General features: G+C 43.5%; 2 protein-coding genes across 2 annotated transcripts in view; both read right to left on the minus strand.

Annotated features, from left to right (window-relative positions):
- RSU1 (Ras suppressor protein 1) overlaps window positions 1-20,472 on the minus strand; it is a 187,555-nt gene extending 167,083 nt beyond the window's left edge. Inside the window, exons 1-2 of the mRNA XM_044229442.1 lie at window positions 20,285-20,472; window positions 19,924-20,035 (exon numbers count right to left, since the gene is read on the minus strand). Coding sequence (XP_044085377.1) covers window positions 19,924-20,032 — 109 coding nt within the window. The 5' untranslated portion in view covers window positions 20,033-20,035; window positions 20,285-20,472. The remainder of the gene's footprint in view (window positions 1-19,923; window positions 20,036-20,284) is intronic.
- Window positions 20,473-25,962: 5,490 nt separating this feature from the next.
- Window positions 25,963-26,693, minus strand: part of CUBN (cubilin) — a 259,483-nt gene continuing 258,752 nt past the window's right edge. The window contains exon 67 of the mRNA XM_044229270.1: window positions 25,963-26,428. Coding sequence (XP_044085205.1) covers window positions 26,321-26,428 — 108 coding nt within the window. The 3' untranslated portion in view covers window positions 25,963-26,320. The remainder of the gene's footprint in view (window positions 26,429-26,693) is intronic.

Consider the following 26,693-nt stretch of genomic DNA (forward strand, 5'->3'; position numbering starts at 1 on the left):
AGACCTAAATGTAAGACGTGAAAGCATAAAACCCCTCAAATAAAATACAGTCAACTTTTGGATCTGCCTCCTCAGGCAAGGGCAACAAAAGCAAAAATAAACTATTGGGACTACATCAGACTAAAAGGCTTTTGCAAAAAGAAGGAAGCCATCTAGAAAACAAAAAGGCAAGCTACTGAATGGGAAGATAGCTGCAGATGATAAAGCCAATAAGGAGTTAATATGCAAAATATATAAAGAACTCATAAAATTCAACACTAAAAACAAACTCTCTGTGAGGCACCTGGGTAGCTTAGCGGGTTGAGCTTCTGCCTTCAGCTCAGGTCATGATCCCAGGGTCCTGAGATTTAGCCCCACGGCAGGCTCCATGCCCAATAGGGAGTGTGCTTCTTCTCTGTCCCTCTCCCCCACTTGGGTTCTCTCACTCAAATAAATAAATAAAATCTTAAAACAAAACAAAAAAACCTCCAAGAAATAAACTGTGAGTTCATATATCCAATAAAACTGACCTTTAAATAAGAATGGTACAAACATTTATCTATCAGGAACACGTGAATACCCTGGAAATACTCATCTTTTGGCCCTTCCTACAAAAATCTATCAAGTATGAAGCTCAAGGAATCAAAATAATAAGAGACTGACTTGAGGATCGATGTAAATGAATACAGGTATAAAATATACAGATATCTGCATAACTAAGGGTAGATGACAGTTAAACAGAGAGAGACCTTAATAATGGATATATGCACTAAAAGTTTAGATATGGCCCATGTATTAAAAAATAGGGAACCAGGGGTGCCTGGGTGGCTCAGTGGGTTAAAGCCTCTGCCTTGGGCTCAGGTCATGATCTCAGGGTCCTGGGATCAAGCCCGGCAGAGGGTTCTCTGCTCAGCAGAGAGCCTGTTTCCCTTCCTCTCTCTCTGCCTGCCTCTGCCTACTTGTGATCTCTGTCAAATAAATAAATAAAATCTTTAAAAAAAATTAAGATAAAAAAAAACAGGGAACCATGAGAGTTTTGATAGTTTGTTATGAGAGGTTTTGATAGTTGTATCTGCTTTCCAGCTAGCATATAAAGAACTTGGAAGTCATCACTCCCATCCTCACCACAAAAGCGTTGATTAAACACACAAGCAACCCTTCTTGGATCCATTAGAGAACTAAGGGCACAGGGCAAACCACCATACTGGAAAACCATAGAGACAGGTGGTGGAGAATCACAGCTTCCCAGCAGCAGGAACTAGAGCCAGCAACTGGTAGGAACGCTTACAGGGGAGATGACTCATTTCTGGGGAGTGAGCTATCAAACAGCTTGAGAGAGAAAACTCCTGGGGACCCAGGCTCTAGGAGCCCCACCAGGTTCTCAGGGTGAAAAATCAATGAGAAAAATCCCAGGTTGCTTCTTGCAGAGGAAGGGAACACATAACAACCCTGAAGTGAGACCAAAGCATTTTGTTCTCCTAAAAAAACAAAGAAATGGTCTACGGGACCCCAACCAACATGGGAGAAGAAAATACCTAACTCCAGTCTCCTCTCACCTTCCTATGTCACCTAAGGAACGAAAGGTGCTGAAAAGCACTTTGGAAGGTCACGGCCCAGGAGCCCAAGCTTACTAACAGAATTTTAGAAAATTTCTCCCCTCCCCACACCTCTTCAACAGGGATCCCATGTGGTAACAAGATAGAACTGCAAAGATAAACTGATCAGACACCACTAAGAAGGAGTCTCTAGGAAACCCATAGACTATGGGAAAGACAAAAAGAAGAATAAAGGAGGAAGGGGTGTCTGGATGGCTCAGTGGGTTAAGCCTCTGCCTTCAGCTCAGGTCATGATCTCAGGATCCTAGGATCAAGCCCTCGCTCAGTAGTGAGCCTGCTTCCCCCTTCCCCTCTGCCTGCCTCTCTGCCTACTTGCTATCTCTCTCTCTCTCTGTCAAATAAATAATAAAATCTTTTAAAAAAAAAAAAAAAAGAAAAGAATTATGGAGGAAATTCTAGCCTATGAATTCTATACATACAGCAAGCAAATCTCACAGTAATGGCCTTTTTACCTCAGTTTCTTTTCCCTAAGGCATCATGTCTGTCTTTCAACAAAATCACAAGGCATGCTAAAAGGCAAAAACATAGTCTAAAGAGACAAGGTGAGCAACAGTCAGACTCAGACAGGACAAAGAGTTGGAGTTATCAGAATGGGGATAGAAGAGAACTCTGATTGATATCTGAAGGCTTTAGTGGAAACGTAGCCAACATGCAAGAACACAACACATAATGTAAGCAGAAAGAAGGCAACTCTAAGAATCAAAAGGAAATGTCAGAAATCCAAACAGATCTGAAAAAGGTCTTTGATGAGCTTATCACCAGAATGGACAGTCATGTGAGCTTGAAGATAAATCAACATAAACTTGACAAAATGAAAAAGAGAAAAAAAAGAATTAAAATAATGGAACAGAATATCCAAAAACTATGGGACAACTATTAAAGATGTAATATACACATAATGGGAATACCAGAGGCAAAAAAAAAAAAAAAGGGAGAGAAAGGAACAGAAGAAATAATCTCAAGCTCTAATGGCTGAGAATTTTCTAAATTTAGACAGACCCAAACCACCAAACCAATAGACACATCTCGAATATTTACCAGAAATTAAGGACAAGATAATTACCTATGGATAATTACCAAAAAAGACTCCAGAGAGAAAAAAAAAGACAAAACACTACCTATATCTGAATAGAACAAAAACTTCTCTTCAGAAACCATGCATGGAAGAAGAGAATAGAGTGAAACACTTAAGTGTTGAAGAAATGAACCCACCAACCACCAAGTCTATATTCAGCAAAATTATCCCTGACTCTCTCATACTAGGAAAAACTGAGGGAAACTACTGCCAATGGACTTGCTGTGAGAAAAAATATTAAAGGCTCTTCAGGGGGCAACTTAGTGACTCAGTCAGTTAAGCGTCCTACTCTTGGTTCTGACTCAGGTAATGATCTTGTGATCATGAGGTCAAGCCCGGCATCATGCTGAGTGTAGAGCATGCTTAAGAGTCTCTCTCTCCCTCAGTCCCTCCCTCCCTCCCACTCACACAGGCATGTAGGCATGCTCTAGCTTAAATAAATAAATAAAACCCTTCTCAGAGGCAAATGGTAAATATCAGATAAAAGTCTAAAACTCAGAACTTCACAAAGGAAGAGAATTAGAAAAGGATTAAAAGTTATATAAAATTATTAACTAGTCATATAGATAACAGTTTGTTTATAATTATAGCAAAGTGTATTGGTTGATTATTGCTTATGGATATGTAAAATGAATGACAGCAACGTACTAAGTGACAAGAGGTAGGAATGAGGATGCTATTCACTAATTCAGAAAGATATATGCACTCCTATCTTTACTGCAGCATTATTAAAAATAGTCAAGATTGGGGCACCTGGGTGTCTCAGTGCTCTGCCTTTGGCTCAGGTCATGATCCCAGGGTCCTGGGATCAAGCCCCAAATCGGGCTCTCTGCTCAGCAGGGAGCCTGCTTCCTCCTCTCTCTCTGCCTGCCTTTCTGCCTACTTGTGATCTCTGTCTGCCAAATAAGTAAACAAAACCTTAAAAAAAAAATAGTCAAGATATGGAAGCAGTCTGTCCATCAATGGATGCATGGATAAGGAAGACACGGTGTACATATATATGACATATATATATACATACCCACAGCCACAAATTATTACACAGCCATAAAAAAGGATGATGTTATAGCATTTGAGATAACATGAATGAACCTAAAGTGTATTACACTCAGTGAAATAAGTCAGACTGGCAAAGACAAGTTTTATATGATTCCACTCATAAGTGGAATCTAAAAAATAATAAATCAATGAACAAACAAAAAAAGATAAACAGACCTAAAAATACAGAGAACAAACTGATGGTTGCAGGAGGGTAAGCCAGGCAGGGAACAGGGAGATTGGACAAAATGGGTGAAGTGGCCATACAGGCTTCCAGTTATGGAATGAATGACTCCCGGGAATAAAAGGCACATTGACTATAAGGAATATAGTCAGTGACACTCTAACAGTGATGTATCAGGACAGATAGCATCTACCCTGTGCTGAACAAAGCATCATGTATAACTCTATCAAATCACTACACTGTATACTTCAAACGCTGTGTGTCAATGACACTCAAATCAATCATTCATTCACTCATTCATTAAATGGTGCCTGTACGATGAAGCAGTATACTTGAAACCAGATTTAAATTAGCTGTAAAGTACATTGCAGACTCTTGGGAAACCACTAAAAAATTAAAAAGGAATACAACTGATATGCTAAAGAGAATTTTAAAAAAAAAGATCTAATTCTCTACAAAAAAGAAAAAGAAAAAGCAGAAAAAGACCAAAAAAAAAACCATGGTAATAAACAGAAAAGCTATAAATAAGATTAAAATTAAGCCAAGTATATTGATAATCCCTTTAAATGTAAATGGTCTAAATATACCAATTAAAAGATAGAGACTATCAAAGTAAATCAAAAAAAAGATCCGATTATATGTTGTCTGAAAAAAACCCACTTGCAGAACAGAGAAAGATATACCATGCTAACACTTAAAAACAGAAAGGAAAAGACAGACAGGCGTATTAATTCCAGATAGACTTTAGAGCAAAGAACATTACTATCAAGGATAAATAGGGGATTACATAAAGATAAAGGGGTCACTTTCCAAGGACACTTAACAATCCGCACTGCTCATGCACCTAACAATGGAGCATCCAAACACATAACGTAAAAGCTAACAGAACTGCAAGGAGGAACAGGCCAATCAACTACAGTCATTGGACACTTCAACACCCCTCTCTCAGGCAATGAAAGGTCCAACAGGCAGAAAAACTAAGCAACATCAATCAACCATACCTACCTGACTTCTGTACAACACTTCATCAGCAGAAAACATCAACGATAGAATACACATTCTTCTCAGGCTCACATGGAGAATTCACCAAGACAGATCATGTTCTGGATCATACTACACACCCTAACAAATTTAAAATAACAGGAGCAGCTGGGTGGCTCAGTCAGCTGAGCGGCTGGCCCTTGGTTTTGGCTGAGGTCACAATCTCAAGGCCGTGGGATCAAGCCCCACGTTGGGCTCTGAGCTCCGTGGGAAAACTGGTTGAGGACTCTCTATTCTCTTTCCCCCCTCTTCTTCTCTCCCCCTGCCCCCACTGAAGCACTCTCTCTCTCTCTCTCTTCCTCTCTAAAACAAATAATAAATCTTTAAAAAAAATTTTAGGTAACAGAAATCAAGGACACCTGGGTGGCTCAGTCAGTTAAGTGTCTGACTCTTGATCTCAGCTCAGGTCTTGATCTCTGGGTCATTAGTTCAAGCCCCGAGTTGGGCTCCAGCTCAGCCTGGAGCTTACTTAGTTAAAAACAAAACAAAACAGAAATCATATAATGTATGCTCTCAAACCACAATGAAGTTAAACTAAAAAATAGTAATAGAAAAATATCCAGGGGCGCGTGGGTGGCTCAGTGGGTTAAAGTGTCTGCCTTCGGCTCAGGTCATGATCCCAGGGTCCTGGAATCAAGCCCCACAAGAGGGTCTCTCTGCTCAGCAGGGAGCCTGCTTCCCCCTCTCTCTCTGCCTGCCCCTCTGCCTACTTATGATCTCTGTCAAATAAATAAAATCTTTAACAAGAAGAAAAGAAGAAAAATATCCAGAAAAATCTAAATATATGTGAAGATTTTTTTTTTAAAGATTTTTATTTATTTATTTGACAGACAGAGATCACAAGTAGGCAGAGAGGCAGGCAGAGAGAGAGGGGGAAGCAGGCTCCCCGCTAAGCAGAGAGCCTTATGCGAGGCTCAATCCCAGGACCCTGGGATCATGACCTGAGCCAAAGGTAGAGGCTTTAATCCACTGAGCCACCCAGGCGCCCCTAAATATATGTAAAGCTTAACAGCATACTTCTAAATAATACATGGGTCAAAGAAGAAATCTCAAGAGAAATTTAAAATATTCTGAACAAATGAAAATGAACTACTACTTAGTAAAATGGGTGGAATCCATGAAAAGCAGTGCTTATTAGGAAGCTGATGGCATCCGTGCATACATCAGGAAAGAATGAACAGGTAAAATGAGTAATCTAAGCTTCCATTTTAGAAAACCATAAAAATAAGAACAAATTAAATCCAAAGCAAACAAAAGAAAAGAGATAACAGATACTAGAGCAGGAACCAAGAAACTGAAAATCAATAGAGAAAATCAAGTCGGTTCTTTGAACAATCAATAAATATACAAACTTGCAGTCAAGTTATCCGGGAAAAGGGGGGAAAAAAAAGAAGACCAAAGCACAAATTACTAATATCAGAGACAAAAGGAAGGTCATCACTACCGATCCCATCAATGTTAAAAAGAATAATTAAGGATTATGAAGAACTCTACATCCACAATCTGCAGATGCACTGGAATCCCAATTAAATCACTGCAAGTTTATTCTGTAGATGTCAACAGTTTACAGTTTATACGGAAAGGCAAAAGACTCAGAATAGCCAATAAAATACTGAAGAAGAAAAACAAACTGAGAAAACTGACACTCCCCAAGTTCAAAATTTGCCATTAGTCACTATAATAAAGACGGTGTGGTACTGGTCAAAGAACAGACTGGCCAATGGGGCAGAAGAGTGCACTGAAACAACCCCCACGAACACAGTCAACGGATCTTTCACAAAGGAGCAAAGGTCATTCAGTAGAAAAAGGCATTTTTTTCAACAAGTGGTGCTTGAAGAACCAGACAGCCACATGCAAAAAAAAACAAACAAGGGACGCCTGGGTGGCGCAGTTGGTTGGACGACTGCCTCCGGCTCAGGGCGTGATCCTGGAGTCCCAGGATCGAGTCCCACATCAGGCTCCCAGCTCCATGAGGAGTCTGCTTCACTCTCTGACCTTCTCCTCGCTCATTCTCTCTCTCACTGTCTCTCTCTCAAATAAATTAAAAAAAAAAAAAAAAAAAAAAAAAACAATCTAGACACAGAACTTCCACCTTTCACAAAAATGAACTCAAAATCTCGCAGACCTAAATGTAAAATGCGAAACCTTAAGACTTCTAGAATACAGCACAGGAGAAAATCAAGGTGGCCCCGGATTTCGATGTGACTTTTTAGATACAGCACTAAACATACTACCCAAAAACTAAAAGGTAATGAAACTTCACTAAAATTTAGAACTTCTCCTTTGGGAAAGATAATGGTAAAAAAATGAAAAGAAAAACCACAGACCAAGACAAAATTTTTGCAAAACAAGTATCTGACTGACATAGGACTCCTGTCTAATATACACAAATAACTTTTAAACAATAAGAAAACCCAATTTTAAAAAAGGCCAAAGAACTTAACCTCATCAAAGAAGATATACAAATGGCAAATAAGCATGTGAAAATATGGTCTACATCATATGCCATTAAGGAATCAGAAATTAAAACCATGATACCACTAAACACAGACCTATTAGAATGGTTAAAATCCAGAACACTGATGCCACCAAATTCTGGCGAGGAGGAACAGAAAGAACTCTCCTACATCACTTGAGGGAAAACAAAATGGCAGAGCCACTTTGGGAGATACTGTGTCCTTTTCTTAAATGCCGGAACTATATTCTTACCATGAGATCAAACAACTGTGTTCCTTGGTATTTATTCAAGCAAGTTAAAAACTACAACGACACAAAAATCTGTGCAGGGATGTTTACAGCAGCTTTGTTCATAACTGCCCCAACTTGGAAGCTACTCTGAGATGCCCTGCAGCGGCAGAATGGGTGCGTTAACTGTGGCATATCCACACAATGGGGCATTATTCAAGAATACAAAGAACTTTGAAAAACAAATGAATAAAAAAACAAAAAGCAGATCAGACCTGTAAATACAGAAAACAAACTGATGGTTGCCAGAGGGAAGGAAGAAAGTAGCAGATACCGGCTTTCAGGTATGGAACAAGTCACAGGAACAAAAGGTAGAGCACAGGGGCGCCTGGGTGGCTCAGATGGTTAAGCATCTGCCTTCAGCTCTGGTCATGATCTCCAGGTCCTGGTATCGAGACCCACCATCAGGATCCCTGCTCAGTGGAGAGTCTGCTTCTCCTCCCTCCCTCTGCCTCTGCCTCTCCCCTCCACTTGTGCGTACGTGCGTGCTCTCCCCCCCAAAGGAATAAATAAAATCTTAACAAAAAAAAAAAAAAAGGTACAGCACAAGGGCATCCCTAGGTGGTTCAGTCAGTTAAGTGTACGACTCTGGATTTGGCTCAGGTCATGATCTAGGGTTGGGATATCAAGTCCCACATTGAGGTCTGCACTGATGGTAGAGCCTGCTCAAGATTCATTCTCCCTCTGCCCCTCCTCCGCATCCACTCCCCTCTCTCTCAAAAAGGGGAGAGGAGGGGCATCTGGGTGGCTCAGTCGGTTGGGCATCTGCCTTCAGTCGGTTGGGTCCCCTCTGGGACCATGACCTTGATCCTGGGATCAAGCCCTGCATTGGGCTCCCTGTTCAGTGTAGAGTTTCTCCCTCTCCCTTTGCCTGCCGCTGTGCCTACTTGAGCTCTCTGTATCTGTCAAATAAATCAATAAAATCTTAAAAAAAAAAAAAAAGAGAGAAAGGAAGGGAGGGAGCGAGGTCAAAGAACATTAAAGGGGTTGGGAGGGAGAGAGGAAAAAGCTACAGCATAGGGAATATAGTAGGTGATACTGTAATAGTGGTGTAGTCTGATGACAGATGATAGCCACATTCGTGGTGAGCCCAGCGTAAAGAATAGAAGTTGCATTACAATGTCCTACACCTGAAGCCACTCTAACACTGTGTGTCAACTATACTCCAAAAAAAAAAATAAAATAAATCTAAAATAAAAATATATGAACCGTCAAGACAAGAAAAGACACAGAAGAACCTTAAATGCACATCACAAAGTGGAAGAACACTTCCTATGAAGATTACACACTATAGGATTTCAACTGCATGGCATTCTGGAAAAAACAAAACTAGAGACATACAATTTCAGTGGTTGCCTGGGGTTTGCAGGGAGGTGATGAGGGACGGAGAGAAAAGTAAGTGGAGGGCAGGGGCTATTTAGGGCAGTAAAGCCATCCTGTAGGACGTTACGCATTGGTTAAAACCCATGGAATGTCAATGCGGAGGAAACCACAGACTACAGTTAATAATAATTTCTGGGGGCACCTGGGTGGCTCAGTGGGTTAAGCCGCTGCCTTTGGCTCAGGTCATGATCTCAGGGTCCTGGGATGGAGTCCCGCATCGGGCTCTCTGCTCAGCAGGGAGCCTGCTTCCCTCTCTCACTCTCTCTCTGCCTGCCTCTCTGCCTGCTTGTGATCTCTCTCTGTCAAATAAATAAATGAAATCTTAAAAAATAATAATAATAATAATTTCTGGACACTGGTCCATCCATTTTAATAGATCACCACACTTATGTGAGATGTTAATGACAGGGGAAACTGCTTTAAAAAATAAAGTCGATAAAAACAAAAATGCGAGGGGAGAGTAGAACACAAAACAATGCTTTTCAATGAGGGTCTTAGTACACACAATTGTGCGTTAACAGACCAAATCAGAACTCCAAGCCATTCTGGTTCTCTTGTCATTTGTGTCCTTGAGAATCAGGATTCTCAGAACAGGAGACAGGCAACCGACACATAACATGGAAGAAGGAAAAGCCCTGCAGTCCTTTATCTGACTGGGAACTCTTTAGGTATTTTATCTTTAAAAACAAGGTATTCTTAGCCCCCCTGTCCATTTAAAAAGTCCTGAAAAACACGAAAAAAACAAGAACAGCCCAGCAGTGAGGAGTGCCCCCTGGAGCCCAGATTGGGGCTAAGATACTTCCCACTAAGACAGACAAACAGAAACAGGTTTTCAGAGGACCGGCTGACTCTACGTCTGGGGCGGAATTTAGACCCATCAGGAACAGCCTGGTACCGCAGACAGCAAGGACGCTGTCAGAGACCAGTGGAAAGACCACACCAAGTGGATGGGAGAACCCACTAGAAGGGGCTCCCACAGGCCAAAAATGAACAAGAGGAGTCTGAACAGTGACGGCACAGCTATGGTGTGCAAGGAGGGAAACTCAGTGGTTTACACAAAACTGCTGGCACCGGTTTCCACACTCAGAGCTTCTTTAATCAGTCAGGTGTGGCCTAAGTATTAAAAAGTTCAGAAGTTCCGTAGGTGGGTCAACTTGCTGCCCAGTTGGCAAGCTAGTGGTACAGAAGGTACTGACCAACCACAAGGTACATCTCAGAGACGGGCCTGAGGGACGAACAAGCCTTCTGGGAAGAGGCAACATACACAACAAGCACCCGGCCTGCCAGCACGGGCTGTGAGAGCTCATCGTGCAATCACAACATTCACCCTCTGCCTGCTGCAGAAGTTTCCAGAGCCTCGGTCATTTGGATGATTCTTGCCCTCCGTTTTTACACGTTTGGGAGAGCACATTCCAGACCCAACAACTCCATTCCTGGGCCTATAGGAATATAGGAATATAGGAATCCTTGGTGGGGGGGGATAATGAAGGGGAGGGGCAAGGCTTCCTGGACTGCTGATCATGAGGTTTCTTGATTTAAAAATGTGTCATGCTGTATTGCATGACACAGGCACTGATCCAAATGAATGCTTCCATAAAGTGTTTCTGAAGTCGATTTTTTTTTAAGATTTTATTTATTTATTCAACAGAGAAAGAGAGAGATCACAGGAAGGCAGAGAAGCAGGCAGAGAGAAAGGGGGAAGAAGTCTCCCCGCTGTGCAGAGAGCCTGTGTGGGGCTCGATCCCAGGACGCTGGGATCACGACCTGAGCTGAAGGCAGAGGCTTAACCCACTGAGCCACCCAGGTGCCCCAAAGTGGATTTTTTTTAAAGTATGTGTAAGTGTTTGAGGAATAAGGTTCCTGTTTCCCTGGCCCAATCAACATAAGCATGGGCAGGTCAGCATCCCCAAAAGCATTCCTACATCAATACAGAATTACCAGCTCACAGGCAGCAGGTACCATGGCTTCTAGAACAAGACTGGACCATCAGTAGTCACTCGGTATACACTTGCTAAATCATCTTTGTGTGCACATGTGCCTGTCAAAATGGTGGTGACATGAGGCCACAGCATAACCTAAGAACACAGTTTCTCAGGTCTTACTGCCTGACCTGGGTCCATTTCTTCTTAGCTGTGTGACTGGAAGCAAGTTAACTTTAGTTCCGCTGTAAACCAGACGATAAGGATGACGAAGACAATCATAACAAAACTGTGGTTTTATAAGAATCCATAAAAGGGGCAGCTGGGTGGCTCAGTTAAGCATCTGACTCTGGCTCAGGTCACAATCCCAGAGTCCTGGGATCGGGCCTGGTGCTAGGATCCACGCTCAGCGGGAAGTCGACTTGAGATTCTCTCCCTTTCCTGAGGCCCTTACCCTGTGTGCACATCTTGCTCGTACTCTCTCACAAAAATAAATAAATCTTTAAAAAAAAAAAAAAATCCATAAGGAGAGCTTAGTACAATAACCTGGCACATGATATGCAATATGTCTGTGTGTATCTGTGTATTAATATACTATGTATATACAGCATATTTTAATTATATTATCAATTATTTTTAAAGCTTCTAGGAAAGAATGCACAATTGGAAGGATACAGATATATAATAGGTTAAATAGGTATCTCCCTCATAACCTGAGAGCTTAAATACTTACAGCTCTGAAAAAAAATCACTTTCTGAGCGTCTACAAAACAATCATCTGTTTCCTGTGCCTGCAGAGCATGTTACCAGTCTCTGGTCTGAGAGGCCAAGATGCCTTCCCAGTCACCCGGTGTGATGTGTGCCTTTCATCGGACTCAAGTTTAGCTGTAAAACTGTAAACTATTCTCAGTCCAGAGAAATAATCAACAGATAGGAAGAGAAATACAGCAAATGAAAGGGTTCTTCATGAAGTTCAGGTAGATGACTAAAGTTAATACTTCATGCAATTCAGGTTTATTCCAAGAACCAGTATTTTCCCAACAGAATCTCTGGAGCACCATACTTCACAGTGTTTTAAGCTAAAGTTCTAGCTGAGGATAGAAAAAACAAATTCCTACACAGTATAAAAAGATCTCACATCTTTTCATTAAATTCAGTTAAAATAATGGTTTTTCAGAAAACCGTAAGGAAAGGGGGAGGGTCACACTGACAGATAAAGGAGTAAGTTGCTTCTAGTGTTTTCTTCAACCATTAAAGTTCTGCAGTAGCCTGAAAACCTATGTTTCCAAGCTGGCAGGGCTGGCCAGGGGACGCGTTTTATTTGCCTAGTGCAGTGTTTTTAAAGAATTCTCAAACTGAAGGCCTTGAGGTCAGGCCTGTGGCCCCAGTCTGCTCCCCAAATCACCAGTCTTTCACATCCGAGCCAGCCCCTGTCCCACTTCAGGGGTGCAAACAACACAGCACAGTGTATGGAACAGAAGTGTCCGCCACAGTTCAGTGTGAACTCCCCACTCCACCGTTACCCGTGTGATGCTGAGGCTCTAGAGAGCTTTCTGCTCCCCACCCTGTAAACCAGGGACAACACGCATGCGCCCCGAAGGGTGATGTTATGAATGCCTAAGCAGGACTCACCAAGCCCCCAAGCACTCATACAGAGATCATCCAGAACCCCTCATATAAATGCTATGAGCTGACCCATGGCCCCCTAATCTCTATTGGCTGAACCCCAACCCCCAGTGTCTCGGAATGCGACCCAATGTGGAGACAAGACTTGTAATGAGATAATACGGTTAAAATGAGGCCATTAGAACGGGCTGTAATCCAAGCGACGGGTGTCCTTCTGTGAAGAGGGACGTGGACAGGCAGAGAAAGACCATGGCCATGGGTCCACAGGGGAAAGACCACATGAGGACACCATGAGAGCCGAGGGGAGGGGCCTTGGGAGAAGGCAGCCCTGCCAACACTGTGGTTCTGGGCCTCCCAGGCTCCAGCACTGGGCAGTAAAGGCCAGTTCTTTAAGGACCACCGCCTGCCACCCTCCCGACTGCGGTGTTTTGTATGGAAGCCCCCAGCAGACTAATGAAGTAGAGAATGTTACACCTTCCCATGTCTTCCTGGCTTACCAACACCTCAAATCCAAAATACCGGTTCAGAGATCTCGTTCGCAAGCCTCCCACTCTGGAGACCTCTGCCCAAGGGAGACCTCTGCCCAAGGGGGGCCCTGCAGATTCCATTTCTCCCTCCTGTTTCCCGGGGCAAACCCACTGCCAGTCAGCGCTCTCCATCCAGAAGCCCCTGGGCCTCCAGCAGGCCTCAGACAGTAAGGCCCTTATGAAACCCGCCAGCACTAAAGATACGGCTGGTCGCATAGAACCTAACAGAGACCAGGTTTCTTTGACCATGAGCTTCCTGCGCATAGTGCCGTAAAAGGGACGAGCTCCACCCAAAGGAGGGGGCATGAGAAGGGAAGCAAGTGCCCAGGTCCCAGCGGAGACCGCAGGGAAGTTCCCAAAGAAGCTCAGAGCAAAACAGAGGCTCAACACTGACCCCTGCCGGCCAGGTCCTTGCTCTCCCCTGACTGTGGGCCACATCTTTATGCTCTTTTGCTCTAAAAAAACAAGAAATAGGGGGGCCTGGGTGGCTCAATGGATTAAAATAGGTCATGATCCCCAGGTCCTGGGATTGAGCCCCGCATCAGGCTCTCTGCTCAGCAGGGAGCCTGCTTCCTCCTCTCTCTCATGATCTCTGTCAAATAAATAAATAAATAAATAAAAAATAAACCTCCACAAACTTGCTATTCAAGGAAGTGAAGGCGATGCAAAGAAATCATCTAGTTTTTGCTTGGGAATGGTGGATCTCATATATCGAGATCAAATTTCTTTGAAGCGGGTTTATGTAAATTTATGGAAAGAGGAGGCAGGATGTAACTATTATCCATACCAACTCTAGCATGGATTGCCACAATGAAGGGCTGGTGATAACAGCAAAGCAGGGGGTTGTTACAGTTTCTGAAGACAAAAATCTAACTACTTCAGACTCATTAAACAGCTTACATTTTTCTTAACATAACAAACATCAACTTATCAATGGACAATGTAAAGATTCAGTATGTAGGAAACTCCCAGAGAGACTTGACTTGGATAGCACCTATCCTGGAAAAAAAAAAAAAAAGATAATAAATTCAAAAAACGGCTATTGGTGTATATATGGTATTTCACTTACTAGTGAAATATATACTTACTAGGGAAATACCATACAGTTGAAATACTGTACTAGTTGAAAAAAGGCTAACATTTTTTTAAGGCCTGTCATTCTCAAAAGCCACAAGGGCATCACAACGGAAATCCTGTGAAATGTCCGCTGCTGCCTCCCCAGCCATCACCCACGTTGTCCAGGGCTCAGAATTTGCCATGTGAGGCCACCGTTTTCCTGCTGGCCCTGTCACATGAGACATGTGCATCTAACCTCCTGGGAATTCTCAAAAAGGTGAGGAGTGAGGCACTGGGTACCCTGATATAATCAGAGAGACAAGGCAACTGGAAAAAGCACCATTTTTGAGAATTCTAGAGATTTTTAAAAATACCCGTAATAGCGCATATTAAGACTAATACGTGCCACGCTGCTGAATGAAAGTTTGTCCTATACTGAAACCTAACTCCCAACTGTGATGGGATTAGGGGATTAGGGGCCTTGGGAGGTAACCAGGTCCCAAGGGGAACGTTTAGGAATAGGATTACAGTCCTTATAAAAGACACCGGAGGGAAGCCCGGTGGCTCCGTCCTTAAACATCTGCCTTCAACGGAAGTCATGATCCCAGGGTTCTGGGACAGTGGGATGAGCGCCACATTGGCTCCCTACCTAGTGGGAAGCCTCCTTCTCCCACTCCTACTGCCCCTGCTTGTGTTCCCTCTCTCGCTTTGTCTCTCTTTGTCAAATAATAAATAAAATCTTAAAAAACAAACAAACAAAAAACCTGGGAGAGGTCCCTTACCCTTTTCACCCTGTGAGGACGCAGAGGACACAGTGGTCTATGAGCCAGGAAGTGAATCCCCACTGAATACTAAACCTGCCCGTGTCTTGATCTTGGACTTCTAGCCTCCAGAACTGTAAAAAATAAACTTCTGTTGCTTGGAAGCCACCCAGTCTGTGGTCCTGTTACAGGAGCCCCAGTGGGCGGAGAGAGGCCAGATGCCATCTCAGCTACCTGACAGAGGACGACGCACAGCAAGCAATTCTCTGAGGGAGCTAATTTTATTAGTCCGGTTTTACAGATGAGAAACGTGAGAAGTTACGTGACTTGCCCAAGGTTACACAGCGAGAAAGAAAAAACAGCTGCTTACCAAAAAAAAGGCCATGGCTGAAATGTCAAGTGACTAAAAAATAGCGAAAGCTCGTTATTAGTCACACCAAAGGGGTCACAATCGTTCGTAGTTTATTTCCTATCTGGGGGAGACCTTTTCAGTGCTTACACTGTCCTGAAGTCAAAACTAGAACTCGGAGCAGTTGGTATCCTGTTCCTGCTGGTTGTAAGGGGCTCTCCCTCTGGAGAGTTGGGGAGAGGGATCTGCAAAGGGGAGCCTGCGGCTACATCCCCTCTCCGCTACGCTTTCTAGCCTAGCTCACCCCAACTCTTACCTGAGAGCAGTCAGTCCTCCTTTGGAGAACTTTCGAGAAGCACAGAGGTAAACAGGTATGCACCACAGGCCCGGAAGAGCTAGTTATTACACCAGGCTGAAGATGGTGGGTCAAAATTAGCACCAGGGGAGCTTCTCGGAGGAGGTGACCCAAGACTGGAGCCATGTGGATGGACAGGTCGTTCCTTCCTTCAACAAGCGCTAACTGACAAGGGATGGAGGAGGCTGTCTGGGGAGAAAAGGGAAAAGGGCCTCCCCAGACAAGATACCATAGGTTCAAAACCATAAGGGTGGCCATATCCAAGCAACTTAGAAAAATAAAAAAGGAAACGTCTTACTAAAGATGACAGCTAACAGGACGTGGTCTTCCCAGCTCCTTCACCTTTCCTCAGAGACAGCCCGCACGGACAGAAACTCCTAACAGCCAGATCACTTCCAGGTTTAACCCGCGCTTTTGAAACAGCCCTTCCAGAACACCCGTGATTACGGCTGTTGATTACTTTACTGGTCCTTTAACAAGAACACGCCTCGGCCTGGAAGGCAGGTTATTTTTCTTTTCTGTAATTTATCTGAAAGATATTTTAGTCTCACCTGAAAAAAAGAAAAAAAAAATACACAACCACAACCTGATAAAGGTTTGACCATCCAATGGGCAATAAACTTGAAGAGATTAAAAAAAAAGTCACAGAAGACTTAAATAAAAGAAATGAAAAAAGTCTCCCTGGCTGCTAATGGGATTCTCTGCGGCCGGGAAGCAGATTACGGGAGCCTTCGAAGGCAGCTTCATCATGCGGCTGAGGACAGCGGCAGCCGGCAGAGCTCCTCCGTGAGATCTCCTTGATAAAGAGAACAAAATTGCCACCATTACTCTTGAAAGTGCTAAGGAGAAGGCGGGTGCGGATTTCATGCCGCGTTGTTGGGGGAATAGGAAGGAAAACCAAATCAGGGGGTAACTTCAAAGAAAACAGCAATCTAAATCTTTAAGAATCCTAGGCAAAAGTGCCCAACGCTCCAGGATGGATTAAGCCACTAGAGAAAACATCAACATAGGACACAAAGGCCAGACCCGGTCCCATTCGCCATGCTCTCCGAAGCTTCCCGGGCTCTGCCTAGATGTTCCCGTCAGAGCTAACATTCAGCAGTGCCCCCTCAGTACCAGGCTCAGTGCTAAGCACTCGACAGCATCAGTCGCCCTTAGCACTGATCCAGTCCTAACACGTGGGAACTTAACATTTCCATGTGTCAAAGAGCACTCGAAGCTCAGAAAGGTTAAGCAGCTTCTCTGAAGTTACACAGCACTACACAGAAGATGGAGCGTCTGAGTCCGGCCTATGCAACTCCAAGGCCCCACAGGTAAGCACTGCCTCCTGGCGGAGGGGGTAGGTGGCAGAGTCTGGCCACATCCAGAACCTGGCTCAACAGAAAACTCTAGAATCTGTCTGGTATCTGTCTCCAGCCTATGAAGTTTTCCCCATCAGAAAGCTTTTAGTACCTGAGCTCCTGGAAACATTTTTTCAAAGCCATTTACTGTCTCTGAGGAAGTAAAGTGCTGCATTTATACAACACAATTCTCCCAAGCAGAAAGACGGACAGTTCACGTGCTTAGCCTGAGAACAAAACTCCCATTCTTATTTTCAAAACTTAAATCTTGTCTTTTGAGAAACTCAACAAAGTAAGGATATCGAAGGAAGGGCTTAAGACACAATAACCATTCTCTGCCCACGCGAATGAATTGTCCCCTGTGTTTAATCTTCATGCTAAGACACAAAACCTCGCCATACAGTTAAAACTTTACTAGTAAAGAAACAAGGGAAGTCTTATGGCACAGTTTATGCAACCATGTCAAATACTTTTATAAAATATTAAAATAGATTCAGGAAGCATTATGTGCACCACCAATAAATGAATCCCAGCTTAGGAATCGGCTTCTGAAGGCATCCTGGAACCTTCCAGGCTCCAAGAGTCCAGAGGTCAGGGAGGCAGGGCAGAAAGCAGCCACTCTTTGGGTCTACACACAACTGAGGCTGGAGGAGGTCAAATCTCCAAATTCACTTCCACCGAACTCCCCAAGAGTCAACCTTGCTCTTCCTCACGCTACTTCTCTGGGAGAACAGAAGAAAGATCTTGCTTTTCACCACCTAATACAACACCGGAAACATCTTTTTCAGGAAGCAAGTGGCTATCTTTTCTTCTTTGGTACAAGGCAAGGCTTCAAACAGATAATGCAAGTGAACCAAAATAGCTGGGCCGCCCTCCCCACTTACAAATATCACATACAGAATCCTCTTCACGGCCGAAGGCTAAGAAGTTCCTCTGCAGGGCTGAGCAGGAGAGAGCCATGGGGCCAAAGGTACAGCGGAGCCGGGCCCCCTAATTGCACTCTCCAGCCTTGGTTACAGCAGGGCACCCAAGGCTCACCATAACCTAGGCAGAGCCGGGAAGGGGCAACACAAGCACACATCCAGATCAGCAATGGCCAGTTTGGTCCCAGACATGGTGGCTCTGTTGCAGCCCACAAGAAGCCATCACCACTTGATAGAGGCCAACTCAGCTCAAGAGGCTGAGATACTCACGGGCACAAAAGCTAAAGCTCAGTGGCAGGAATGGTCCAAAGGGTTACCGAATACAGACTGCCTAGGACTTCTCATCCCCTGTCCTTTAGCAGAGATGCATCGAGAGCCCATACCCCAACCTGTCCTGGGCATAAACCATGGGTTCACAGTAAACGTGACTCTGCTCTCTCCATGCCTAACGAGCAAAGCATCATCTTTTAGGGTCTCCCGGACATCTCCCCCTCCTTCTCTGTCACGTCCTGGTCTGGATCTCCTTAAACCTCAGGCCTAATCCATCAGGCTCTCCTTCATCCATCCAACATTTCAGAGCACTTACTGTGTTCCAGACACTAGAAAGAAGGCAAATATGAGGGAAGCACAGTAATATTCCCCCCATTCTCCAATGTGCATGAGAGACTTCTAGATTAAGAACACATCACAATCATCACAATCCCATGTAACAAGAGCCATGAAGCAAGACAAATCCAACTTCAAAGCGGACAGAATGTCACTTGACACTAACAGAGAAGGCTTCACACAGGCCACGGCGTCTGGGCTGACTTCTGACAGGTAAGTGAGAGGATCTCGGCGGGGGAGGGGGGAGAGGAGAGAAAGCAAACAATACTGCTATGGCACAAGGACCTAAAACAGTATGTCCTGGTCCAAGGAGGGCAGTCCATTCAGTATGGTGGGGACCACAAAGGCATGGAAGGGATAAGGTAGATTTTGGTCAGATTCCGAAAGGCTCTGCATGTCACACCAAAGAACGTGGGGCGCTACTGTTGGTAATGAACAACCAGAAGGGCTTAAGGGAGAAGGTCCAATCTGAAGGTCCAATTTGGCCTGAAGAAGTGTTTTATTTCTCCTATGAAGTATGTTTCAATAATTGGAATTAGTTGCCAATGTCTAAACCTTAGGAAATTTCATATCGAAATTCCTGGCTTCTTAACAACAATAACTATGGCAACACAAGGCCAACCCCAGGTGGTAACAATTGTTTGGACATGAGAAGCAGGAGTAGCAGCTGTCCCTCTTCTGACAGGATACCTATTGTGAAGTTCATGACCATCCTCACCCGGCCCCAAAAAACATCTAAGCTGCAATTTCTGCTTTAAAGGAGAGAGTTACACGGTAAGACATGTTGCAGAAAAGTAACACTAGAAAGCAATGCAGTGAATAAACCACGGGGTCAGCAACACCAGAGGTAAGAGGCCAAATTAGGGAGACATCACAGTAGTACAAGGAGGAGGTAAACGACTTAACTGAGGGGTAAAAGAGACAGACAAGGGTAAGGAGTCAAGAAAGGTTTAACATACTCCAGGCATTAAGTTATCACAGAACTTTTGTGTGGCAATTGTTCAAGGGTCGAAGACTGTATTAGGAGAAAGGAAGCATGATTCAAAAGTGATTTTCAGTTTCAAATAAAGTGGGTATTCAGTAAACTATGTGGGAAAGCCACCCAAATGCCAACACCTTGCACAGACAACAATGAGGTCCAGTAACAACTGTCTGTGTGATTCTTACCCTGGCCATTCAGGTTCGTCTTCCAGTGGGGACGGAACATACCCTAAGTGCAAACTTTCTGAGCTAAGCTTGCTCTCGCTCTCTCTCTCTAAACAGGCGATGCTTACAAGCCGGGCGTGGGATGTAAATCATTATAACCTCTCATAGCACAGCCGGCAGCTACTTGGAAAATTTATAAACCCTCCAGGTGCCCTCCAGGTGCTGCAAGGGGAAGGCCCACCCCCAGAACTTACACAAGCCGTTGACATCCAGCATGTTGGAGATGCCCCGGTCACTCATGTCCACTTCCGGCTGGTTCTTCTCCCGGCTCTCCTCCACCAACTTTTTCAAAGACTTGGACATGTTCTGTACCAAACGACAACAACAAAGCACGTGGGCGACGGCCCGGGGTGTGCAGGGATAGAAAGGGGAGACGCCCCGCGCTGGCAGTGTCCAGTTTTCCCCCAGCCTTGGAGGGTGGGCATCGGCGGGCAGGGTCCGGAGGCAGGGAAAGGGGGAGGGACGGCGGGGCGGGGCAGGGGAGTGGGTGGCGCCCGACACCACAGCGGGGGCGCGCAGAGAGGCGAACCCAAGTGCGATGCCACACACACTCACCGCGGAGGGCAGCGCCTAACAGGTTGGGCGAGGGAAGCCCTGGTTTGCGCAGGGAACACCTCAGTAGCAGGAGGGGCACTCGGTCAGTGCAAAACGCGGACCGGAACGAGGAACACGCCCTATCCCGGAGTTCGGCGCAGGCGCACACCCTGCGGCTCTCGGCTCCACGCCCTGCCGGCGCCTGACCCTTCCCAAATTAGGAGAACAGTTCGCTAGACGTGGCTCTAGGGTGAGGCTCCGCCCACAAAGTAATGTGTACCCGCGGCTGACCAATCAGGTCCGGCATGTGCCTTCGAGACTCCGCCCCCCCGAGATTTGGGCATCCCCCTGAAATGCGCTCGCGTTTGCCATTGGGAGAGGACTGGGCTTGGCGCAAGCGCACTACTGCTCGCGCAGGCTCAGTTCATGGGCCGAAGCGCGGAGAGTTGTGGGCGGAAGCGGGAAAGTTTGGGACTGGGCAGCGGCGTGAGAGGGTTGGAGCTGAACTTGGGAGCTGGGAAAGGGAGACGTTTCCTCTGTGTGCTGCTTCTTTAATTGTGGTTCAGTGTTCAGAAGTCGCTATCCTGAGTCCCTCCGTACAGTCGTGCCTCTCGCTGCATCATGAGCTTCTCGAATACAAGAACTGCATAGTCTGTATTCCCGGCACCCAGCTGGGAGTCGTGGACCTCTGTGTCCCAAGAAGGGGAATACCCACAGATAAAAGACCTCTCTTTTCTCATATCACTGCACTCAAAATTATGCCATATTTTAGTTTGCTTTCTATTGAGTGATTAATTTTTTGTACAATTCTCATTGTTGTTTTTTTCTTCCACTAGACTTTCTAACTTTCCTTTATCCTCCTGTACCTTCTTTACCTTATCTCTAAGAACATACAGCTTTACATTCTTCTATGTTGCTTTAAATTCAATGAATTCCTTTTTTAAAAGATTTTATTGATTTATTTGAGAGAGAGCATGCACAAGCATGGGGGAGAGGCAAAGGGAGAAGCCGACTCCCCACTGAGTAGGGAGCCAGCCCGGAGGCTGGATACCAGGACCCCGAGATCCTGACCGGAGCTGAAGGCATCTGCTTAGCCCACCGAGTTCCCCAGGCGCCCCATCAATGAATTCTTCTTGAAGCCTTTAAGAACCTACTAATTTTCTGCTCTTACACTAATTATTTCTGCTCTTCCAGCTGAGAGGTGATGTGTGGTTTCTTTCACTTGGTTCCTTCGTTTAAACTGACCTTTCTTGTATACATCTTGTTGGACTATCGCTCAAGTAAACCTCTCTAAAACTGGGTACAAGAGGCACAAATTTTGAGTAGCTGTATATTTAATAATGTCCTTATTTTGCCCACACCTTTAGAATTTGCCTAGCATGGAATTTTAGGTTCAATATCAGTTTCTTTTTCATCTCAAAGGCATAGTTCCACTGACCTATACTTCCAATGTTGATGCCCAGAAATGTGTCATCTCCTCAGGTCTTTGCAGAGAACTGTTGTTTTCCCTTGTGAAGCATTTGTCATCTTTTAATTATTTGCCATGTTCTGAAATATCACCATAATATCTCCAGATGGGGGGTCTTTTTAAATTTAATCCGTTTAGCACCCATTTGGCCCTTTTTCAGCGGAAGATTCATTTCTCACTTCCTCTCTGAAAATTGTTTCTGGTATTTCTTTGAAATTTCTTTACTGCCATTTTCTCTGATTTAGCATGTTCAGGAAATCTGTTAGGCAGATGGCAGCCTCCTTGGACAATTTCTTCTACTTATCATTTTCCCCCTCACGTATTTATATTCTGAATGTTTCGGGAGATATATCGATGTTATCTTCCAAAACTTCTTTAAATTTTAATAGCATTAATAGCATCAGTTTTCCTTGGGCTATTAGTTAAATTTCATTGGAGATGAGATCCCAGTTTTATGCCTGCTTGGAGTTGCTAGGCTACTTTTGCCATTCACCAATTGCAAGCACCAACTAATACAGTTCTTGGATTTGGGGTCTCATCTCCTCACACTGCACCTGCCAGCCCCAGATCCAGATAATGCCTGGAAAGTCCATTCCCAATTCTGCTGCGTATCTTTCTTGAAATTGTGTTGGGCTGCAATTTCTCCCCTCCCCCAACCCCCACTCCTGTTTCATTTGTCAGCATGCTTTTATTCACTTCCTGTTTTCCAGAAATTTATTTTCATTTATCATTCTCCTCTTGATCGCTTCACTGTTGCCAGTACAATTATTAATAAAACGTGTCCTTAAGTTCTGGACTTTTATAACATAGAAACGGGGTCAACTTCCTGAGTATGTGACCTGTGCAGTAACACAAATTCCATGCTTAACAGGGCTGAGTGCTTGGCTTAATACTCTTCTGTCACCATAAATGGAGTTGAAATGAAATAGAAAATTATAACAACTAGAACCTATATCCCCGGCATCTCCTAGGGCCAAACTGTCATTGGCCCCAACCATGCCCTAGGACATTCTTCAGAAGAATGTCTGGAGTACCTAATATTTCATGGGTTCAGAGAGAGCCTATGGTGGCCTCTGGTTGAGCTATCCAAAGGGTATATCCCAAGGCCATTACTCTGGCCAGTAATGGCTATAGTAACCCTTCAAGACTAAAAGGATGAGATTTGTTGTTCCTGCTACGGTCCAGTTGTTTAGGGAGACAGAATCAGAGGAGAGAGAGGTCAGGTAGATGGAAGCCTGGCTGTCCCCAGTCCTGGATTCCCAGACTATGAGCAGCTGGGGATAGGTATTCCCAAGAGAAGTGAACCAAGTAGCAAGCATTAGCCCTTTGGTTGCCAGATCATGCAGAGGCTGGAGGAACAAGATGGTGTTGGAGTTTGTCTCTTGTCCCCACCCTACTCTTCTCGAATCAATGTCTAAAGTTCCCATGCTCACCTGGAATGGGATGGACTTAGAAGGTGACCATGAGATGTTCTCAGCTCAGAATGTGAGCGGTGAAAAGGAGTAACTTCCTTTACATTTGTGCTTCTTTGTATTCCTTCAGACCCATGTGGAATATCATTTTTCGTTAACTTTCAAGTAAGACTTCCCCTCACCCATCCCTCAACATATTCATTTTACATTATAGCTTTCTGGATTCCACTTATGGCCTGAAAGCAGCATTTTGGTGTATGTCAATACTGAATGACCAGGACATCTGTACCGATATGAACTAGCTGACTATTAGCTCTGCACAGGGGTGATCACTCAGAACAGAGTTCCTGATGATGCTGTTTGGGAGCAAGGACATTATCACTTAGCCATAAGATTGGAGAAGATAGCTTAATATAAATTTCATCAGATAAGGAAATTGAGAATTTTGCCTTGGAAACCAGACACGATGGCCCTAGGAAATGGATTTTTTTTTTCAAGGAGAAAGACATCGGATGATATATGGCTGTCACGTCCACCACTTTATCCTTGGTGTGCTTACCACATGCCACATTGGAAATGTTCAATACACATATATAAATGAGTGAATTAAATTAAAGCAGAACCAGAGGAAATGAATTGGGTCTTATTAGTGAGAGATGACATGACCTTATATGTAAAAAACTCTATAAAGATTCCACTAAGAAAGAGAAAAAAAAAAAACTGTTAGAACTAATAAATGAATTCGGTAAAGTAGCAGGATACAAAATCAACATATAGAAATCAGCTGCATTTCTATTCACTAACCATGAACTATTTGAAAGAGAAATTAAAACCATTATAATTGTATCAAAAACAATAAAAATACCTAGGAATAAATCTAACCAACTGAAAACTGTAAGACACTGATAAAAAAGATTGAAGAAGACACAAATAGCTGGAAAGACATCACAGATTCTTGGATTGGAAGAATTAATATTGTGAAAATGGATATGCTACCTAAAGCAATCTATAGATTCAAAGCAATCCCAATAAAAAGTCCAATGGCATTTTTCTTAAAAATACAAAAACAATCCCCAAATTAGTTTGAAACCAGAAAATATTCTGCATAGCCAAAGTAATTTTGATAAAAAAGAGCAAAGCTTGGGGCATCACACTTCCTGAGTTGAAGCTATATTATAAAACCACTATAATCAAAACAGCATGGTATTATAAAAATAGGCACATAGATCAGTTGAACAGAACAGATAGCCCAGATATAAACCCATGCATATGGGCAACTAATTTTTGACAAGCATACCAAAAACACACAGTAAGGAAAGGACAGTCTCTTCAATGAATGGTACTAGGAAAACTGGATAGCCACATGCAAAATAATGAAATTAACCCCTATCCTATACTACTCAGAAACATTAACTCAAAGTGGATCAAAGATTTAAATGTAAGAACTGAAACTGTAAAAACACCAGAAGAAAATACAAGGGAAAAGGTCCTTAACATCAGCCTTAACAATGATTTCTTGGATAAGTCACCAAAAGCACAGGCAACAAAAACTAAAATAAACAAGTAAGACCACATTACACTAAAGAGCCTCTGCACAGCAAATAAAACACCCATACATTGAAAAGACAACCTTCAGAATGGAAAAGATTACTTTTTTTTCCCTGTTTTAAGTTTTCCAATTCCAAAAATACACTAGAATATTGACGGTTTTCTTAAATTGGTATATATACCTGGGTATTCTAATACGCCTTCTAGGAAAGTACATCTCTCTGACTGAAATTGACTCTTGTTGATACCATTATGCTAATAATACAATCTGAGATCAAATCTTTTACTGTTTGACAGCTGCATACATTAATCTTGCCTTCAGAGAAAATTCCTATAATTTCATATGTTATTGTCAAATTGTCTCCATTTTCTGTACCTTTGTGATTTATTTTCAGGCAAAAGAGCAAAATATTGTATGTCCGCCTATGAAATTTCATCCTGAGTTTGTGTTCATTGCTCTGGCTTGTCAGGCCCCTGGGGGTTGGATGGGACTTGTCAACACATTCACCATTCTTTCCAAGAGGGAGTCAGCTACAAAGTTGATAGATCTACCCATAACACAGAATTACAGGAAGCAGGAATTTTATCCTTTTAATACTTTATTTCTTTATTTGAGAGAGAGAAAGAGAGAGAGCAAGCATGAGTGGGGGGAAAGGACAGAGTGAAAGGGAGAAGCAGACTCCCCACTGAGTGTGGAGCCTGACACAGGGTTCGATCCCAGGACCCTGGGATCATGACCTGAGCTGAAGGCAGATGCTTAATGACTGAGCCACCCAGGTGCCCTAAGGAAGCAGGACTTTTAAAGGTGGGAATATTTTATTTATGTGGCTCTGTACTCTGCACAGAAATAATTTTTCTGGCACTCGAGTATTCGAGTAACATGAAATAACACATCACACAGCTTCTTTCACTTTGTCCCATGTTGTTATTAAGACTTAACTTTGTGTATTTAATATAGGTGCTCCTGCTTTGTTAAAGGCCTCAGAAAACTTTATAAAAGCTTGGCTAAGCTATTGCGACTCTACAGACTGTGTTAGGAAGCGAGGAGTGGACAGTGGTGGGACTTGTGGAAACGAAAGCACAGAGAAGTTAAGGCAGCCCTGAATGACAAGCGCGAGACTGCAGATTCAGGCAGCGCGGCCCTGGAGTTCATGGTCTGCAGGATTTGTATTGTTCATCCAAATGTAAAAATTCAACTTGAAACCTTACATAGATCTGCTAGTGAAAGACGAAACTTTGATGAGTTAAAAATTAATGCAACATTCATTGCGTACCATTCAAGAATGTTCATTACCTCTGATTTGACATTCACAGGGAAAAGCATGCTATATTGTCATTAACTTTTGACAACTGACATCACATATGTCATCACTATTTCCAATTCTTTAAGGAATTTTAAGAAGATCTTCAGCTCAAAGCGTTAGAAGTGAGGATGACATGCACAGCCAAGACTAAAGAAGCTACAGTCTATATTTTTTTCAATAAACAGACATTGATTCCACACATACTTTGGTGAAAAGAAAAAGTTCAGGTTATTTCCATTGGACCAGGTGGAATGCTGTATGAGGATTCTGTCCTGACGTCTGTCCAGTGTCATGTCCGATGGGCCCAACACACCACATCACCCCATTAGCTGTCCCAAGTTAATCGGAAAGCTGATGGCTGTACCGCATACTCTGCATGAAATTTTATGAAGACCCGATGTGAAGAGGCCATAAAGGGAGCTATGTTGGTGTCCTAAAATTGAAAAAAAAAAAGTAACAAATTATATATTTCACAAATTTGAACATTTTGCTGGAAACGTTAGTCTAGTAAGAAAGTACTACACAAAGAAACTTTATAGAATTTACAGTAGACCAGCTTAAACCTGCTTATTTTTCTAGAAGGAACCTGCTAAGAATTAATAGAGATACCTTACAAAAGAATATTGGTGGTGGGGAGGACGACAGAGGGAAAATGGGGATTCACCACTAGTGGATACAGAGTGCCCACTAGTAATGAA

Source organism: Neovison vison, chromosome 12 (assembly GCF_020171115.1).
Source record: "Neovison vison isolate M4711 chromosome 12, ASM_NN_V1, whole genome shotgun sequence".
Lineage (NCBI taxonomy): Eukaryota > Metazoa > Chordata > Mammalia > Carnivora > Mustelidae > Neogale > Neogale vison.